Source organism: Harpia harpyja, chromosome 1 (assembly GCF_026419915.1).
Source record: "Harpia harpyja isolate bHarHar1 chromosome 1, bHarHar1 primary haplotype, whole genome shotgun sequence".
NCBI classification, from domain to species: domain Eukaryota; kingdom Metazoa; phylum Chordata; class Aves; order Accipitriformes; family Accipitridae; genus Harpia; species Harpia harpyja.
In genome coordinates this window covers 73,836,848-73,857,758 of record NC_068940.1, presented here as the reverse complement: position 1 = coordinate 73,857,758, position 20,911 = coordinate 73,836,848, and the positions used below count along the sequence as shown (strand labels likewise).

General features: G+C 39.8%; 1 protein-coding gene across 1 annotated transcript in view; it reads left to right on the top strand.

The window, feature by feature from the left end:
- DNAH11 (dynein axonemal heavy chain 11) overlaps positions 1–20,911 on the top strand; it is a 167,752-nt gene that overhangs the window by 49,745 nt on the left and 97,096 nt on the right. Inside the window, 14 exon segments of the mRNA XM_052779465.1 lie at positions 96–234; positions 3,193–3,285; positions 3,416–3,610; positions 5,033–5,110; positions 5,775–5,907; positions 6,468–6,595; positions 8,831–8,891; positions 8,894–8,960; positions 11,791–11,821; positions 11,823–11,936; positions 12,816–12,947; positions 14,915–15,088; positions 16,442–16,548; positions 16,550–16,644. Coding sequence (XP_052635425.1) covers positions 96–234; positions 3,193–3,285; positions 3,416–3,610; positions 5,033–5,110; positions 5,775–5,907; positions 6,468–6,595; positions 8,831–8,891; positions 8,894–8,960; positions 11,791–11,821; positions 11,823–11,936; positions 12,816–12,947; positions 14,915–15,088; positions 16,442–16,548; positions 16,550–16,644 — 1,547 coding nt within the window.

The window sequence follows — 20,911 nt, the reverse complement described above, 5'->3', positions numbered from 1 at the left end:
TGCACACATCAGTCATTCGATTTGAGGGACTTATTCTTACCATGTTTAAATACTAATTTGTGTACTTGGATTACGGGGTTTGTTTTTTTCCTTAGACCCTGTGCCATAGTTGTCCCTGACGTTGAACTGATCTCAAAAATTATGTTGGTTGCTGAAGGGTTTATTTATGCGTGTCTGTTAGCCAGGAAGTTTATTACCTTGTATACTCTCTGCAGGGAGCTGCTTTCTAAACAGGTGAGGGTCTCTTTGGGCTTCTGGGTTTGATACGTGTTGATTAACACATACTCCATACCAGTGTGGCTGGACATTGTATAATAATAGTTTTTTTTATGTATATAGTCTTGTCTTTTATTTTGAAGGCACTTTAAATCACATGTCCATCCTTATTAAATTGTCAGATATGAATTTAGAAGAAAGTGCCCTTTCCTCTGATCTTGGGACATTTGTAATGCGTTCATTTTGCATTAAATATTTGTATATCACTGCTTCATACCTAGGATGACTGAACTACATTGCGCTGTCATGCAATACCTGTATTAGAAATGTAACTCTCTTTTGGAGAAAAGAAAAACCTTATAGCAGAGTAGGAATTATTCTGAAAAACAAATAACATATTCTGCTTGAATGAATGCTTCTTTAAACTTTCCCCAGTAAACACAGTGGAGGACTGTTTGAAAAATGGAAATAAAGCATTGCTAAATAATTTAATTATTATACTAGAAAGAATTCATATTCAGAATAATTATCCTAAAAATCTACAACTTGTAAAACTTGGAAGGTTGATCATTTCTTCCCTGTATGTGTGCTGTTTACTCATTTCCAACTGTGTAATTTTTCACAAGACATTCTTAATATTCAGTTTTGTTAGTAGAATAAGAACTCGGAGAACCCTTCAACCTTAAGCCATAAACTTTAGCAAGCAGGGCCATTATGAAAGCAAAAGCAACTTTATTTTAATGCTTGCATAATTTCAAAATTATCTCTAAATATCCCAAAGTTTTCCTGACACATTCTTGCAACATTTCTAGAGATAATGAATTTGAATGTTGAATATCTTAAGACAGCAATATTGCCTGCTTTACTAGAACAGGGATTCCTCAACTCTAGCGATTACTTTGTCCTGGAGTCATTTTCTGAATTCAGAAAAATGACTTGTACAATTGTTTCCCATTTTAATATTAATAATATTAATGCTTGAAGCAAAAACTGGAATGTTCTTGTTTGTTTATTATTTTTATCTTATTTGTTTTACTTTTAATGGAAATGGGAGAAATCAAATCTCTTTGACTAAAATTCTGGGCTGCTGCAGAAAACATACAGCAGTTCAGAGAGCTCTGAAAATATTGGTCCAGTGTTGGGTCTTTTAGGGCTCTCAATATACCTTTGGGGGCACTAGGATCCTAGCCTATGAAAACTGCTTCAGAACAGGGTTGTCAGAGCTTTCATTGCATATGCCATGAGGAAGTGACTTCTGGTCTGGCCATGCCATGGCAAATAGCTTGGATGTCTTAAAGTCCTTGTACACCAGACAACCCACACAGCAGGCTGCTGTAAAGATGCATAGCTTGCTCTTTAACAACCCGTCAGACAGCAAACCAACAAAAAATCTGGGGGAAAAAAAACCCCTTACCTAAATCTAAGCAAAAGCTCATTAAGCCCAGTATATTCCTAAATTTCCTATTTTCCTAATCAGCTCTATGTTTAACTTCTTTGCCTAGGTGTACTATTTCTAAAATGTGGACACTCATTTTCATTGCAGATACTCAGCATCTTTAGTACCTCAGAAAAAAATGGCAATTTTTCTTTCTGATGATGAACTGTTCTGAAGTTGAAAATTGCTTTTTATTTTTTCTTCTTTGTGGTATATTTGGTGCATTTGATTCACAGTTATGGAGTGCCACTGTCATGGAAGGGGATAGTGACATCTGTCAACTTTAAAAATTGTATATCGTTAAGTTGTGGGTTTGGTTTTTTCTTTTTTTATTTTTTCTTTCTTTTGACTTGGGTGATAATACCAACTAGGCTGTGTTTATATTGGAGTCATAGGTGCGGTTGCAGCAAATGTTCTCAAACTCTACCTGATGGGTAGCCAGTTTGGGTGGTGACAGCAGGATAGTTGCAACCCCAGGTAGATTTTTGAAATTGAGGGAGGGGTAGTGTGCACACACTAAGGAAACTAGATCATCATGAGTGGTGTGGTGCATGCTAACAGAGAGAGATGGTGGCTGTGTCACTCGGCTGCAGCAACACAGAGGTTAGAGAGGAGCTGACTAGTCACGTACCTAGCCAGCCACTCTTGTAATGGCTGGTCCCACTGGTCGTTATGCCAAAATTAACCATCTGGGGATCTCTACATGAGCTGCAAGAACATCTTTAAGTGTAGGTGTAGCCTTAAATTTAGAGAGCTGTAACTTCATGGTAGACCTCTTTGAATTGCAAAATTGGCTGTTGGGCTACTCCCTTCAGTCACACAAGGTGCTGTTCAAATTGTTTAACTCTCCAAAATGGTTCAAACTCCTTCTCTTTCTGCTTCTATGTTACCTAGGAAGGAGAGGGGAAGAAGTGAGTGTTACAAAGTCCTGGAAAAAGGAGGAAGAGGGATTGAAGAGCCTGTGTGTGATGGAAAAAGTTGTGCCTTCTGCATTGCATATCTGCCTTCCTACTGGCAGGGCTTAGGGGAGGATATAGGCTTTTTCTCTGCCCTTCACTTACCAAATGTTTCTAGGCTTTTCCTCTAGGCTGAGTACCTATCTGTTTCTCTTTTCCTTTAATTTTGGTGTTGGATCTGGTTGCAAAATATGTTGACAATCTGTCCAATCTTCTCTCTTGGAAACAGAAAAGTATTACTAGCATCAGGTCAAATAGTAGAAGTTTGACAGCAATTTTTTGCTTGCCTTGTTTCATCATGGAGGTATAGTTGCCATGAATACAATAATATTTGATGATACGAATTTTGCCATTTAAAAATAGGGAACAAAGTGGTGGAATACTAAAAATGAAATAAATATACATGTTTCACCCTTTTTTTTTTTTTTTACTAGACTTCCAACACTGGCCTAAAGCCACTGCAAGACTACAAGGGAATAAAAAATTGTCACTTTACGCTGTATGTAAACCGCTTGTTTTCTTCGTAAACACTACCACTTTGTTTTATTTCCTGTGCTAACATGACTAGTTAAAATGTTTTCACAGGACCATTATGACTGGGGACTTTGTGCTATCAAGTCAGTTTTGGTAGTTGCTGGCTCACTGAAATGAGGAGATAGGAACAGATCTGACAATCAGGTAAAATCTTCACTTAAAAGCACCTAAGAGTAGGAGCTGTTTCTGGTGGTTTGCCTTTGAATAAAAACAGAATGCTAAAAAGAGAAGAATTTAATGCTCTTGTGATATGTCGTTTACCGTCCTTTTCCAGGTGCTTATGCGAGCCTTAAGAGACTTCAATTTGCCAAAAATAGTGACAGATGATATCCCAATTTTCACGGGTCTGATCAGTGACCCATTTCCAGCTCTGGATGTTCTGAGGAAGAGGAACCTGCAATTTGAACAGATGGTTAAACAATCTACCCTGGAGCTTCACTTGCAGCCTGAAGAGAGCTTTATTCTCAAAGTAAAAGAATTCATTGCTTTTAATTACTCCCCTTAAGAGTTTCAGTCAAAATAATTGCAAATGGGTTGTATTAGACATGGTTATTTCTGAGTATGTTACACTATTGATAAGGTGTCCTCAATGTCTTGGTATTTCAAAGGCATTTTTTCATGGCAGTAATACACCTCAGTATGATAAATACACCCATAAGGAAATGTGTGTCCTGTTGAAAAAAAGCTGTCTACATTGACAAACTTGTTTGTGTACAGTACCAAGCATTTGTACTCGGTAGCAAATTAATTGTTGGTGATTATTTATAGGGAGGAAAGAAGAGTAAGGGAGCAAAAACATGTAAATAAGACGGCATGGATTTTTGCATGTTCTGGTATTTCTGTATAATATAATGCACATTGTGCTATACACAATAAAAACATGTATGTACATGTACGCGTGCATGTATGTTTATAAGAACTGGTTGTCTATAAGCCAAATTTAAACACTAATTTTAGTTTGAATTACAGACAGGATGAAAAGGTGAAACTTAGAAACACTGGTTATTATACAGACCAAATGAAAAGTGTGCTTCTTTGGACTAATAAGAAAGTGTATTCCTACCCTCCTTCAAGGAACATCCACATCTGCTCTATGTGATAGCACGCACCTTTCCTTTATTAGGGTTTATTGGAAACTGAAGTAACCATGGCAGTTAAATGTGACTGATCTCAGGATTTATAAAGGATTTTCTGCTCTAGTCTATCTTGTTCCATTATCCTGACAGAAGGGTGAAAGACAGTAAGCTATGCCTTGGGGTATTATGAAATTTGTAATCAGCCGTCTATAGAGTATTTTGATTCCTGCTAACTGGGTGAATCGGAAGGTGAGCACTAAGGAACATGGACTTGTTCCTATTGGACTTCAGAAAATCTGCGTGGGTGCTCTCTTCTAAGACAGAAAACCATAAGCAGCCAAGATATTTTAGTTCTGTGGCTCACAGAACTATTTCTTTGGAAGAAACATATTACTTCAGTGGACTGATTTTGTATTTTACGAAATCATAGCTGCACAACTGTTCTGAGCGTGGAATTCACTCTGCTAAATTGATGGCAAAATTGTAATAACTGTTCTGTATTCCTGGGTTGGCACAATCCTACTGGACTGTATGGCTGTCTAGCAGAATAGGATTTGCTCTCACTTGTTGAGGTAACTGCATTCATTAATTTAAGCCAACTCTCTTCCCATTTTCTGGAAGTCAGACAATGTTGCTTGATGCAACATCAGCTCAGCTGAGGCAAATCTGCTGAGAAGATGTAGGTTCATTTTTTTCCTGTTGAAGGGAATAGGAGTGTGGAGGGGGATATAACTCTTGTGAATAATTGTGTCTCTGTAATAAGAAGGACAACAGGAGAGGAAAGGCGCTCACTGTGTATCCCTTCTTTGTGATAGGTTGTTCAGCTGGAGTAGCTAGCGGCACTGCGTCACTGTGCGTTTGCTGTTGGAAATGGAGGGACTGGAAAGAGTAAGGTACCTGCATAGCTATGCAGCATGTTTTCTATCTTACATTGTAAAGAAATTGCCATGGTTCTTGCAGAAAACATACTGCGTGTTGCCTTTGCCTTAGGCTGCAGCGTAATAACACGCTGTTCAGGCCATCTAGTCAGCCACATGATGTGCAATGACAAAGCTCAAATGTTACAAGCAAATTTTACATTTTATGTGTTGTTTGCATGTCCCAAAGGAAAATTAATCGTGGCACCAAGTAATGAGCATTCAATTTGACAGATAGACTAAGTAATACTTTGTTCTGGAAGGAGAAGCAGGATGGTTTAATTAGGCTTCTAGACAGAAATAGTGGAATATATTGCCAAAACACTAGACAAATACTTCTAATAGATAATGCTTGCCCATTTCTGCTACTAAACATTGGCAGCTGCATGGATTTTCTTCCCCATTTAACACTTTCTATTAGAATCAATTGCGGAGTACAGCTGTTTCAGAATGGGAGTCTCCTATCCTTAGGCTTAATGGAAATTTAGGACTAAACTAGCACAGAGTAATGAGTAAATCAAGGTGAACAGTTGACTGAGTGCAGGGATTTGCAGTCAGAGACCCAGTTCAGGAAGAAAGTCAAAGATTCCTATTGTATCAAAATTGTGTCACTAACATGCAGCCTGTTCCTCCTCTTCAGGTGCTGAAAGTTCTGCATCACACGTATGTGAACATGAAACAAAAGCCTGTTTGGAATGACTTTAACTCAAAAGTTCTGACAGCTGATGAGCTGCTTGGTTTTATACACCATGCAATCCGAGAGTGAAAAGATGGCAAGTAGCGCATGTGTCCTTACTAGGACCTGAACCTGGAGGCATTGCTCTCCATCAGAAATGGACAATGCCAGAATTCAGAGAAGGTGTTAGAGACCCAGTTCTTGGGTTTTTCTGTATGTTGATGCAATGACATATGGGTGCAGAGCACTAGTGGTTGTGGAAAGACTGGAGGCAGGGCAGGATGCTAGTAGACAGAAAAGTACTAGTCTGAATGATGCTGATTCAGCTGCCTTAAAAGGTGAGTTATCTTCTTCCCAGACCCATGAAACCTCCCATATCTCACCCATATCCTTAAGACTAATGACATACTCTCCTGTAATCAAACCAGAAATAGGTCATTACTACATAAAATGCAGTCATTTTGCTGTATCAGGTGTTCACTGAATTTTTTTTTTCACTTTGAATAGCCACCTAATAAGCAAGCAAAGGAAAAAAACATGGTTTTGATGCTACAAAGCTTCTTGTTTCAGTGATGCATTAAGTCTTCTGAAGTTTTAATTGCAGTGTTGTTATTTAAGCACTAAAGTGATGGGATTCTATTGAAATATAATTTGCAGGTCTCCTGTCATTTCTTTTGAGAGAGCAATGTAGTACTACCCATGAGAGGCCAAAATGGTTAGTTTTACATGGGGATATAGATCCTATGTGGATTGAGTCACTCAATACTGTTATGGATGATAACAAGGTGAGCAACTGAGAAGCAAGTACAGTGGGTTCCCCTCTACCTGTTTTCACATTTTCCTCTTCCTTTATTTTTCTGGAGATAGTTTTGCAGTGTATGTTCCTTTTTTCTTCCATTCTTATAATTTCTTCAGTTTTCACTATTGCTAAGTAATAGCATCTGATTAACACGTTATGTCTTGCCTATTTTGTACAACAAAGACTTAAAGTAGCCTACATATACTATAAGGATGATTGTGCCTCCTAGTGCATGAGTTGATGTAATTCAAGATGTCAGCATAAGATTATTGAAACTGGTATTTGGAAAGCCTCTCAGTAAAATAGATTTAAGATTCCATGAGTGAGGTCCTTGTGTCACTGCAGTAAGGAAGGCTAGTGTTAGGAAATCTAAATAAGTCAGTTTAAGAACTAGCAGTAGTATCCAGACTTCTTTATTCCCTTCTTATTAATTATACAGCTAAACCAATTACAGCTGTCTGAAATGCTGTAATGTAATGAAATCCAAATCTAAAACCTAAATGTAACCTTAGGAAGGTGATTGTAGTTTAGCCCGTTCTCTTAAGCTTTCCTGTTGTCGTGGTTTGACCCCAACCAGCAACTAAGCACCGTGCAGCTACTCACTTACTTTCCCCTGCCCCCGTGGGATGGGGGAGAGAATCAGGGGGACAAAAAAAAATAAAATTCGTGGGTTGAGATAACGACAGTTTAATAGGACAGAAAAGGAAGGGAAAATCATAATAACAGAATATACAAAACAAGTGATGCACAATGCAATTGCTCACTACCTGCTGACTGATGCCCAGCCAGTCCCCGTGCCGTGGTGTGCCCCAGCCAACTCCAACCAGTTTATATACTGGGCATGATGTCATATGGTATGGAATACTCCTTTGGCTCATTTTGGGTCAGCTGTCCTTGCTGTGTCCCCTCCCAGTTTCTTGTGCACCCCCAGCCTCCACTGGCAAGGCAGTATGAAAAGCTGAAAGTCCTTCATTTAGTATAAACACTGCCTAGCAACAACTAAAACATCAGTGTGTTATCAACATTATTCACTTCTTAACTCCAAAACACAGCACTATACCAGCTACTAAGATGAAAATTAACTTTATTCCAGCTGAAACTAGCACACCTGTCTTAAGAATTTAAACCTATTTAGTGACATGGTCTGTGGTTACTCAGCAAGGTGTCCATCTGGGGCTAGCCACAGAGCCTAACTTTAGCTAATGAACAGAAAGTGGCTTTTCCAAGGGACATTTCAGAGCACCTACATTTAGGCTCCTGCTCTGAATCTTTTCTGTTTATTTCCATTGACATTGAGAGAGACTTTGCCTCCCCTGCTTTTAGCAGCTTTCAGGACAACTCACACTGGTGAAGGTGGCTGTTGTGGTTTAACCCCAGTCAGCAACTAAGCACCACGCAGCCGTTCACTCACTCCCCACCCACCCAGTGGGATGGGGGAGAAAATCAGGAAAAGAAGTAAAACTCGTGGGTTGAGATAAGAACGATTTAATAGAACAGAAAAGAAGAAACTAATAAAGATAATGATAACACTAATAAAATGACAGCAGTAATAATAAAAGGACTGGAATGTACAAATGATGCACAGTGCAATTGCTCACCACCTGCCAATTGACACCCAGTTAATCCCCGAGTGACGATCCCCCCGCCCCCACTCCCCCCAGTTTATACACTAGATGTGATGTCACATGGTATGGAATACCCGTTTGGCCACTTTGCGTCAGGTGCCCTGGCTGTGTCCTGTGCCAACTTCTTGTGCCCCTCCAGCTTTCTCGCTGGCTGGGCTTGAGAAGCTGAAAAATCCTTGACATTAGTCTAAACACTACTTACCAACAACTGAAAACATCAGTGTTATCAACATTCTTCTCATACTGAACTCAAAACATAGCACTGTACCGGCTACTAGGAAGACAATTAACTCTACCCCAGATAAAACCAGGACAGTGGCTAGTCATCTTTTGAATGAATTGAACTGTGAAAAACTCACAGAAGATCAAGTAAAACCTTGAATTTGTCCTCTGTGTTTCTGAAGTAAAAAACCATAGCCATGTTCGAATAAAGTTTGTTTAGCTATGTTTAAGAAACAGTGTATGTGCAAGGTGTTGCAGATAATCCTTGCTCCTTTGTGGGGCTATAATAAATACAAGATTGCCCTGATCATTCATTCTTGTTGGACAGTGTATCTTAGCTTGCTTTTGCTGAAAAAATTACGGATGATTTCCAGGTTCTGACCCTTACAAGCAATGGACATGTGCCTATGACTCCATCAATGTGGCTACTATTTGAGGTACCCCAGCTACAGTATCCAGAGCTGGTATTCTCTGTCTGAACACCCAGGACCTGGGGTGGAATCTGTGAGTATCTGATGGTATTAGTTAGCATTTTCAAGATACATCTTGAATATTAATGGAAATAGATTCCATTATTTATATTAATTTTTCCTTCTAGTTTTTATTTTGATAATAGTGGGATAATTTATTTGGTGGCCTATCAAATATGCAGTTCAGAAATTTCACCATCAGTGTTTTATTTTCCCATCTTATATGTAGTGCTTAATCAAAGCAGTAGTGTGGTGGGTTGACCCTGGCTGGATGCCAGATGCCCACCAAAACTGCTCTATCGCTCCCTACTCCTCAACTGGACAGGAGGAGAAAAATACGATGAAAGGCTCACTGGTCAAGATAAGGACAGGGAGATCACTTGGCAACTACTGTCACGGGCAAAACAGACTCAACTTGGGGAAATGAATTCAATTTATTGCCAGTCAAAATCAGAGTAGGGTAATGAGAAACGAAATCTTAAAACACCTTCCCCCCATCCCTCCCTTCTTCCTGGGCACAACTTCACTCCTGAATTCTCTACCTCCTCTCTCCTCCCCCCAGTAGCGCAGGGGGACGGGGAATGGGAGTTTCGGTCAGTTCATCACACGTTGTCTCTGCCGCTCCTTCCTCCTCAGAGGCAGGACTCCTCACACTCTTCCCCTGCTCCAGCATGGGGTCCCTCCCATGGGAGACGGTCCTCCACGAACTGCTCCAGTGTGGGTCCTTCTCATGGGCTGCAGTCCTTCAGGAGCACACTGCTCCAGCGTGGGTCCCCCCGTGGGGTCACAAGTCCTGCCAGAAAACCTGCTCCAGCGTGGGATCCTCTCTCCATGGGTCTGCAGGTCCTGCCAGGAGCCTGCTCCAGCGCGGGGTTCCCACGGGGTCACAGCCTCCTTCGGGAACCCACCTGCTCCGGCGTGGGGTCCTCCATGGGCTGCAGGTGGATATCTGCTCCACCGTGGACCTCCATGGACTGCAGGGGGACAGCCTGCCTCACCATGGTCTTCCCCATGGGCTGCAGGGGAATCTCTGCTCCGGCGCCTGGAGCACCTCCTCCCCCTCCTTCTTCACTGACCTGGGGGTCTGCAGGGCTATTTCTCTCATGTGTTCTCACTCCTTTTTTTGGCTGCAGTTTCTGTTGCATGGGGAGGGGGGGTTGGGTTTGTTTTTTTTTTTTCCCTTCTTAAATATGTTATCCCAGAGGCACTACCACTGTCGCTGATGGGCTCGGCCTTGGCCAGTGGCAGGTCCGTCTTGCAGCCAGCTGGCAATGGCTCCACGGGACATAGGGGAAGCTTCTAGCAGCTTCTCACAGGAGCCACCCCTGTAGCCGCCCCGCTACCAAAATCTTGCCACAGAAACCCAATACAAGTAGTAAACCCACTGTCTTCTTTTTGTGATGCAAATTTGGCAGCAGCAAGAAGTGAGTAACTTGGCTACTGTTCTCCGACAGCTTTTTAGTAACTGTCACCATCTTTGATACTGTTAAGGACACTGGTTTACATCAGCTTGGCTTTTTGTTTCTCTTAATCCTTTGAATCACAGTACTGCTCTTTTAACTTGTTATATATCTATGCTTCATGCAAATTAATTATAAGATGTTTTCTAAAGAATATGGGTTTCCGTGTATAAAAGGGAATTTAGCTGGTCAAGGCACAATGCGTTAACTTGAAGTCCAATGTGATCTTTTGCTTTTGCATTTGTTGAGCTGATCCAAAACAGTTGTTACAAGTTTTAGTAAGAAGTGATTCTTTTTAACGTTTGTCAGTCGGTGGTTTTATTTTCAAGCAGCAGTATTGCTCTTTCATGTCAAAATTCAGTTTTGCAGCATTCTGATACGTCATCAACATTTCAGACAGTTCTAACTGTCTGTGTTAGAGTTGTATGCCATTGGGATAAGAAGCCTTCAGTGCACATATTTCCCAGAGAAATCTTGTCAGTAGGAGAATTTAACCAAACAGCATGAGTCTGTACAAGCTGCCCACCTTGGATGATGAGGATCAGAGGGCTGCTGAGGACATAGAGAGGCAATATGATCTCTCACAGCAAACAGAGGAGTGTAGAGATGGAAACAGTAGGCAACAAACTGTCCAAATGGAATAGCTGTAAATGAGTAAATCTGTTTAGACTGTGTTTGACTAATACTGTGTGAACACGAGCAGGGGATGAAATTGCCTAATCCTTTGGTATATAGACAGTTAAGCAAGTGGCTGCTAACCTGAAGCATGTGCTTCAGTTAGCGTAATGATAAGGAATTTTAGACTTGGTTGTGATAGGAACTAGCAGATGAGAAGGGTTACTCTTTTGTCCTCAATTACATATAGCCAGACTTTTCAGCCAGACTGGGTTATATATACTACTGTAGATATCTGCAATGCAAGTTATGTTGAACTTGGGTGTCACATAATCCTCGCTCTTGTGTACAACTTACATGCTGGTATTTTAAATAGTCTGTTCTCAAACAACATAAAACAAAGCATCCTTGATCCCACCTGGTTTTTGGTGGTGCAGCCCTCTGAAAGCCCTTTCTAGGCCCTTTCTCCCTGCCTTCCCTGGAATAAAGGATGCAGTCAAGGAAAAGGAGTGTAGCCATATGCCAGTGTGCTCAACTGTCATAATAGCTCTTAGAAATTCTGCAGCATAATGATCTTTGCATAAACAAATAAAAATGTTGTAAGGCTGGCAGCTCTTATGTCTGACTTGTATCCAGTGCAGTAGTATTTGTGCATTGCACTAAAGGCAATCACAAACAATTCTCAAAAGTGAACAAAAGTTTGCATTTCAAAGCTAGAGGGAAGAAATTTTGGGTTTTTTCAACTTCTCTCTGCTAAAAAAATTGGTTGCTTTCCAATTTGTTTTGCAGGTATGTTGCCAGCTGGATAGAAACAAGGAGATAACCAATCCGAAAAGGCTAACTTGACTGTTCTTTTTGACAAATATGTGCCTCCTTACTTAGAACAACTCAGAATAAGATTTAAAACTGTTATTCCTGAGAATAGTGTGGTTCAGGTATGCATTAGGATTATAACTATTTATATTTTAAGAAACAGTGTTTCTGAAAGATCCACTGAGCATGTGGTCCTATGCAGGAGTAGAAATGCTTAAACTTACTGGCTATCTGAAATGCAGGTGAGATGAAATTGAGAGGCTCTTACATATCAAACCTGGACCTTTGTTTTTGGAGACCTACAGAGATTCAGAGGTTTCATACTGCAGCGGTCCATTGTAACAAGAAGAAAGGTAGTGTGTTTATGGCACTGCATGTAATTCCCTGACTTTTCAATTCCTGTGTTGCTTCTGTTAGAAATGTCTTAGGTAGCTTAGGGCTAGCCATTTCATCTCTCCATATAAGCATTCTGCCTCTCTCTAATTAAATGCTCACTAAATTAAATGCTCACTAGTTACTCCCATACTCTGATAATGAGGCCCTATGTTATTAAACGTTATTAAAGAATGGAGCTGAGCTCTGTTTGTTTCATACATAAACAATCTGATACTGCACATCCTTATGTTGACATTTTAAATTTACTTAATATGCCTTGTCATTCTAAACTCTTCTGTTTGCCTGCTTCTAAATAAGTCAATAAGAGAGGAGAAAACTAATTATTGAGTATGAGTGTTAAGAATTTGCCATAATGTACGTGCTTGAACTGTGTCATCTTCATATACCTTGCTTTAAGTAGTGTGGAATGAAGGTAATTTGGTACATTTTATCAGTAGGCCTCTTTTGTGCCTTTGACCTCTGAAAGGAGCCCCTAGACAATAAGGAAGCAGAGCAAGGAGCTGCAGTCTCACTACTTAAATTTTAAATACCTTCTTGAGGTCACTGTCACCCTCCTATGGAGTAAGACTCACAGGTCACTCTCTTCACATATTTATTTATTGCAGAAACTCTGTTCTCTGCTGGATTGCTTACTGACCCCTGAAAATGTGCCAGTGGATTGCCCCAGAGAGCTCTATGAGATGTATTTTGTCTTTGCTTGTATTTGGGCGTTTGGTGGGGCACTCTTTCAAGATCAGGTAAGTTAATGAAAATGACCACAGTATCTCACTATGCTTGAAAAACAGATAAAACATATATATATATACACACACACCCCTACCTACATATTTAAACAGATATAAATACATATGTGTGTGTGTGTATATATATGTATATGCAGGTTTCTACTCATTAATATTGATGGAGGTGTGCAGAGCAGTGGCCCCTGCGTCTGATTTGTGGGCCTGTTGTACTGTAGCTATCAGAGCTCATCTTTAAATGAGCTAACTTGACCAGAGGGAGCTGACTGCCTGCAGTGCAAGACTGCATGCAGAGTCATTTACCGTGCATAGAGAAGCTGTGTTTACTTAGGGAAGTGTTACCTGTTGTACTTTCTTATCTACACTAAAGTCCCTGGCAAGCAGTAAAAAGTAGTATGAGAGTCATGCCTACCAGAATTGAAGCATTTAGTAAAGGGCTGGACAGATGTATGTTTAATCTCACCTGTTAGATTTACACTAAGAAATGTAGATATAAGCAAGGCATTATAATGCATTCCCCTTAGTGAGATTTTTTTTTTGTTGTGGTGCTACAAAAGGTTTGAAGAAGAAAGTTCTAAAACTCTACAATTACTTGTCAGTGTTTTGCTTAGATAGAGCTTGATTTCTTGAGAAATACTTCTCAATATACTGTCATAGTATAGTCACTTCTCAATACTTCTAGTCATACTTGCCTCCTAAAGGCTGAAAAGTAAAGTTGGCTTTACTGCTGCTTGAATTAGATGAAGCCCTTGTGAAGGAGCAAGTTTATATGTGCGTCATCTGTAGGTAAAGGAGCACCTTGCATAAGTTGAAGAATCAGAAGCAACACATTATTGCAACAAGAGACTGGGAAGATCTTTTTGGTCATATTAACATCTGATTTCTTGTCCTTCAAAAAGACATGCTGTTCTGTGGACATATGCAGGAAGGTCTTGTCTGAAGGAATTCATCTCTGTGGTCCCACAGCTATATAAATTTAAACCAAATTTAAAAGATTTAGGAAACAAAATATTTGGGCTGGATATGTGGTGGGTTAGCTTTGGCAAACAGCCGAACACCAGCCCAGCCGCTTGCTCACTCCCCCCCCTCAGCAGGGTAGAGGGAGAAAATAGGCTGAAAAAGCTTGTGGGTCAAGATGAAGACAGGGAGACTGGTAAGAAGTTACTCTCACGGGCAAAACAGACTCGATTTGGAGAAAATTAATTTAATTTGTTGCCAATTAAAATGGTTTCGGGTAGTGAGAAACAAAGGCAAACATTAAACTAAAACCTTTCCCCTTCCTGCCCACCAAACTCAGTGTCACTCCTTCACTCTTCCACTTGCCCACTCCGAGCAACATGGGTGGATGGAGGGTTACGGTTGGTACACAGTGGTTTCTCTCTGCCACTCCTTCCTTCTCATGCTTTACCCTTGCCCCAGCATGGGCTGTCCCTGGGCTGCAGTCCTTCAGGGCATATTCACCTGCTCCAGCATGGGGTCATCAGGGGGCTGCAGTGTGGGTATCTGTTCCAGCGATGTGGAGCTCCTCCTCTTCCTCTGACCTTGGTGTTCTGCTGTTTCTCAGTCTTTCTGCCCTTTCTTGAATACATTTTTCCTGAGGTGGCACCAGCTTGGCCGAGGGGCTCAGCTGTGTCCTGTAGTGGGTCTGTTGGAGCTGGCTGGAACTGGCCATGTCCAGCACAGGGCAGCCCCCATCCTCTCCTCACAGAGGCCATCCTGCAGCCCCCTTCTGCCAACATCTTGACACCTGCACTCAACCCAGGATGTCATCAGAAGATGGCCTGTCTTTAGCCCCTAAAACAGCAGGAATGCTAAGGTATTGCTTTGATGTTCTTGGTTACTTCATTACAGTCTACGTGTATACACATTTAAAAATAAGATTTATTTCTAAGTCTGTTTTTCATGTGTGTTTCACATGAATGTCTCTATGGAATATGTACTGTAAACAATGCACCATTTTATAGCTTTCAAATTACCAAGCTGAATTCAGCTGCTGGTGGCTTAAGAAGATGAAAGCAGTGAAGTTTCCATCCCAGGGCACAGTGTTCAATTATTACCTTGATGAAGAGACAAGGAAGTTCCTGCCCTGGGTGGATAAGGTCCTGACTCCTGATGTGGATCCAGATGCACCTCTGCAAGTACAGTGCACACCTGTGACCACATGCTGAGCATTGCTAGATGCGGGAAGGTTTTAGGGTCTTGTTATGATTTCTGACATAGTCTTAGATGTCCTGGAAGTAACACTCTCTAGATGTGTTTGGATAAATCCCTGCTAACTGGGCCATGTACCTTTAGTTTAGTCTTGAGGATTTAACAATAAAGCGATGCTTTTATTGATTTTTATGTTATTAAAGCACTCCTGAAGACATACCATATTCAATTTGTTAGTGGTTTATACCCTTTTTCCATAGTAGGAGAAATTCAGGCTTCAAGTCCATTTAATCATTGAAAATAATGCCCACAGCAACTGTACACCACAAACTGAAGCCTTAATATTTTTCTCTTGCCAGCTTTATGCACACACAGGTATTCTTTTGCCAGCTAAATTCCCTTCGTACTAACAGAAGTGTGTTGGGGGGAAGCAAATCACTTTATCACCTTTCCACTATGCTCTTGATCAACTTACAAAGTTAGAATTATGTTTGTGGAATACAAGTTGTAGAAGTCAAATATGATAGTATGATATGTATCTGTCAGTGGAGAAGTAGAAAGCATGAGCTGTTAATTGTAATTGCCTCAGTTTGGGGGTTTGGTTAGTTTTGCTCTTTTTTCAGTGTGTTTCACAGAATATTCTCAAATGTTTCATGGTGCTTTGATTGCATTAACTTGTAGGCCTCTTTCTTTTTAAATGCTTAGATGAGTAGGAATTTTCTTGAGGAGATTATAAGTTTGTGGGCATAGAAACATGGAGCTGATGATCAAAAGACATTATCCATTATCAGCTATCCTGTAACAAGTTCTCTTTGATGGTTAATATTTGGTAGGAAAATACAGAGCTTGGAAAAGAAAGTTTTATCACGCAATGAAGGTTTTAGGTGCTCACAGTAACTAAAGCTAATCTGTTGCCAACTATTTGCCCAGTTTTAGGTATGCTGAAAGCCAGACCAAAAAGCAAATGGAGCTACTACTTGAAAAATTAAACCAACTACCTGTTGCACTAGCCTTTGTTTCTCTACCAGGTTTTGGGAGACTGGCATTCTGTAAAGGTTGAGACGGAACCAATGCATTTCAGCTACAATTCAATTTCAAAATCTTCCTATTAGAAGAAATTGAATACAAATTTTCAGGTAGCAATGCTGTGTAAAAAGTAATCTAGTAGAACACTCTGTTCTAGTAATTGTGTTTGACAATGAGGGAACGGTGTGTCCCATCTCATTGCTTTTTAGAATTCAGTCCTAGCCAGAGAGAGAGACAGAAATTACTGTTTGCTTTTAAAACTAAACTGTGTTGTGCAAGTGTTTGATGGGGTTGTTTTTCCTTTTCAATTTCAGGCAATCTTTGTTCACACATCTGAGACTGCACATCTCAAATATTTTATTGATTTACTCTTAACAAAAGGCAAACTAGTCATGCTTGTTGGAAATGCCAGAGTAAGTAAAAGTGTTTGTAGGTGATAGGCTTACTGCTCTCTCCGAAGACTACCTCCTGGATAACATCCCTCTCAACTACTACACAGTATCAGCAGTGCTTCAGAGTAAGTTCCACACAGATGCAAGAAACCTATCTTTCCTCAACAGCAAAGGAGAAAAATATTACGCAGTTGTTATGATTTCATTACAGCTGTTGGCTACTGCCGTTGCCTGAGTCTTGGCAAGCTCCTCGCTTTGCAAAGTGGAAAACTTAGCAAAGTTGGGGCAGGCAAGAGGAAAGGAGGAGGATGAAACTGTGGGACAAACTGGCACTGTGACTCCCACAAGTTGCTCTGTGCTTGTGGACAAGAGAAAATTTGGCTTTACTTATGTTAACAAGAAGCTTTGAGCCAGCTTTGGCTAGCGTGGATGTCTCTGCGTTGTGCCTGTAGATGTAGCAAAAATGACAGTCAGGAGTTGGGCTTGCTTTTGCTAGGCACCATACCATCCCTGAGGAGGGGCAGTCCCTGTCTAGAGAAGTTGGGATTCTCCATAGGCGAGATGGATGCAGAGCAAAGGAAATGTTAATATAACACACAGAGGGGGCTGTATGTTGGCCAAAAATGTTATACTGGGGGTCGGTTTTGGAACAACAGGAGGCAGACAGTCAAAGTAAAACAGGCTCATAAAAGCTCTGGGTCTCTCTGCTTTTCATGAACACCGCAATCGAGGGAGAGCCCAGCTATCAGTGGATATACCCTCTTTGCCTTCTTTTTTTTATCCTTATAGTAACTTGAACTCTTATCACTCTACAGAAAAAATGACATGCCCTATTCACTGTACAGCTTTTCACAGCTGTAAAAAGCACTAAAGAAGTTAATGCACTGGCTTATCGTCTCATATGTCTGGGATAAGATACAGAAAACAATTTCTCCCTTTTAAAAACTTTCCCAAATTTAAGAAGCCTTCAGATAAAATCTTTAGGAGCATTTAAGTTTGCTTGATGCTTAATTTAACTACTTGTGCAATCAAATTTTTAATTTTCTAGCCAATCTACATGCTGCTAATGGATCAAATTGTCACTAGGCTTAAAAAAATAAGTATAAATCCACAAATCTCCATTGAGTAAGGTTTTACCCTGTTTTTTCTTTACTACCTTGTGTTGATTTCTTCTCTATTCAGGTCAGATAAGCAAATATCACTTTCAATTTACTTTGTACCTTAGTTTATTCTTTGAAGAGTTTCCAAATTCATGTTAACATAGAATCCTGCATTAACAGAACTTAATAGACTTTTTGCCCCTCAAAATGAATGGAGAGATTAGGAGAAAAGAAATCGGCTGTGTGTCAGAGTGAGATCATAAGCTGTTGTAAACTGTCACAGCTCCTTTAATGGGGAATCAGCCTTAAAAAGTTTTCAGGTATTCCTCTGATCAGAGAGGGTTTTTTTAGCTAATGATTGCCGTTCCAGCAGTAACCATGACAAAGGCACTAGAGCACAAAAGCATAACACTTTCCATTGCAAACAGAAGCTGATGAAAGGAGCTCCTAGGCAGCAAAGGTTGTCTATTCTTCTTGCAGGAAACTTTTTAAATAAACCAAATAGGTAAAGTAGGCATCACAAGGGCTTTCTCTGCAAGTGTATCACATCTACCAACTGTACTGTGGCATAAAATTTGAGATCTTATGAACCTTTAAGGATTTGCCATGAAATGTTAGTAGTATTCCTTCAGATTTTAAGTCAGTGTTATAGAACATTCACCGCTCTTTCTAAGAAATATTAAGAGATGAACAAAGAAATGGACTCCTGTGGTTGTCTGCAGCTCTTCCTTCTGTCTGCTGCTCTTCAGCCAAGTCCCTCTTTGTTAAATGCTCTGCTAGCAAGTCCCTCTGCTAATCACAGCAGGTGAAGAACTGCGTGATGATTCAGGAAAAATATATTGTGTTTGCTTTCCGTTGTGTTTACAACATTTTTTTGGGTGAGCTGTATTGGAATGATTTTGTACTGTCATGTATAGCTCGAAATGACTGCCTCGTTATTTTTGTGTTTGCGTGTACCGGTGCTTCTTCCTATAAAATGCATTCAAGTGATACACTGAAATGCCTGCCTTATGTGTTTTAGGCTACGGCTCTGAGCAATTGTTTGGAACAATCAAATTGTTGAATTTTTTTTTTTTAACGGAAAGAGGCATTCACATCAAATTACACAAATGAGCAATTTAAATTGTCTTGGTTCAAAAAGAAGAGCTTAAGAGCTGAACTTGAAGTACAGTTATTCACTACATTGCCATGTTCTTTCCATTGTTTAGAGGTTAAAAGATTTTTCTTGCAGATCGTATCACTTTTTAATCTGCAGTATTTTCTGCCAGCTCCCATTTTATTTGTATCCACATAACTTTTTTTGAGGTATCTGCAAGAGTGGGTGAGATTAGCATGTAGTGTTGGGTTTTATTTAGCATTCCCCCAAGGCGTATGACTCATCCGCTCTGCCTCTAGAACAGCAGAAAATTTCAAAATGTTACTTGACTGGAGACAGGTTCTGATGCAAACTAATACTGGTACATTAAGTTCGGGGTCTTCAGTAATACTAAACTCTGGAACAGTGCCATAGAGAAGAAATTTGCATAAACATTTATGTACAATGGAATTTAGTAAAATATATTTCCTTACTGTATTGTAATAATGCAGTATTTAAAAAAAAAATAGGAGTAATAGATTATAATTGTAGACTTCATTTAAAATTTAGAGAAGGTTAGGATCAAGAAGGAGCATTCCTAATTTGGGGTTTAAAAGCATTGGTATATATGTACCTCAGCTAAAAGAAGAAAGTCGTCTTTTACCTAAGATTTTAAGATAATCGAGATGCTTTAAACCTTTCATATGCATATAATTTCTGCAAAGTTTTTTCCCTCTTGTGGTGGAAAAGCAGAATAAGTGCAGTCATGGCTTCCCCCCCCCAAATTTATGATTATCCAGTTGCAAATATGTTGAGGTTCTACATTTCTGTCTTGTCCTCCAGCACACCTTCACTTTTTATCTGCTTACTTTCCTTCTCCAGTCAGTAACCATCCTTTTAGCTGACTCTGACTAGATGGAAATGTCCTTGGAAGCATTTGTTACCTTTCTTGAACTGGCCAGACAATAAACCACTGTTGAGGTTTGCAGATGATTTCATTCACTGAATCTAAGATGACAACACAACACTCCTTTTGTCCTAACGGAAACTGCTTCCAGTGATATATTTGTTTATACTGCTTTGCCTAAGAAACCAAAAAGTCTGCTGAGAGTCAGAACCGTGGCAGTGCTGTGACATACAGCATTCAGCTGTCATTATGCAAGTGCAGTTTCCATTTCCTACAAGCTTTTGTGAACATGTTACCCAGTTAAAAAAAAAAAAAACAAACAAGTTCAAAACCATATGCTTACATTTCACTTTTTTTTTAATTATCTAACCCAAAGGATTTTAACATACAGCCTAATACAATGGAAAAAAGAAAGAAGTCTGTAGTCTGCATTTTTTTCCTATTCTACTTATTATACATGGAACTGATAATTTTTTTTTTTCCTTCGTTACATTCCTTTCTTTTTGACAAATATTAAAGTCTTAAAAAATGTGGGCTTGGTCATCTCAACACCAATAGCAGGTGTATCCCAAATTCATGACACTATTGACTGGACAAAAAAACCCTGGGTTAGATGCACCAAATTTCTGAGAAATCTTTTTTCCTCTTGCCCAGCAGTTTTGAGCGAAAAATCTGATGCGTATAAAATCTGAATTAAATTCCCTCCAGTGCTGTAAGGGTTCTAAACACCATCTTCCCTAACTCTTTCATAACCACCTTTGGTTCAAATCCCTGCTCTGAATGAGGCAGAGAGAGCTTTTGAAATTAGGCTGCTCACTGAAGATGAGACGCCCAGTCACTGGGACATGCTGAAAAGTTTTCCTTGAAGTCAACCTATTACTGTGGTTTTGTTTTGTGCAAAACATTTATGTGATCATTTAGACAACAAAAATATATGACCTAGGGAGGAAGAGAGATGAGATTGTTAGTTTCCAGTCCTGCTTTAATAAATTTCTGATGCTTTCTGCAGGTTCTTATTTCCATGCGCAAAATAGAAACAGTGCAATTAATTAGAAATCAAACTTCCATGGATGGTGAATCTTTTCTTGTGAATCTGTGGAATAGTTCACTAAGTGGCAAAAGTTGAGGATCACATCATACCAAGTTTCAAAATTTTAATAATGTTTAATACAAGTGGTTTTTTTCTGTATCTTCAAGATGACTTAGCAGCTTTCTGCAGTTATTCTTTCCCTTACACCTCTAAGGGAGGCAGTGCAGTTGGATAAAAATTGTATAAACTGAAAATTTATGTCCCAAGATTTTATAGTTCT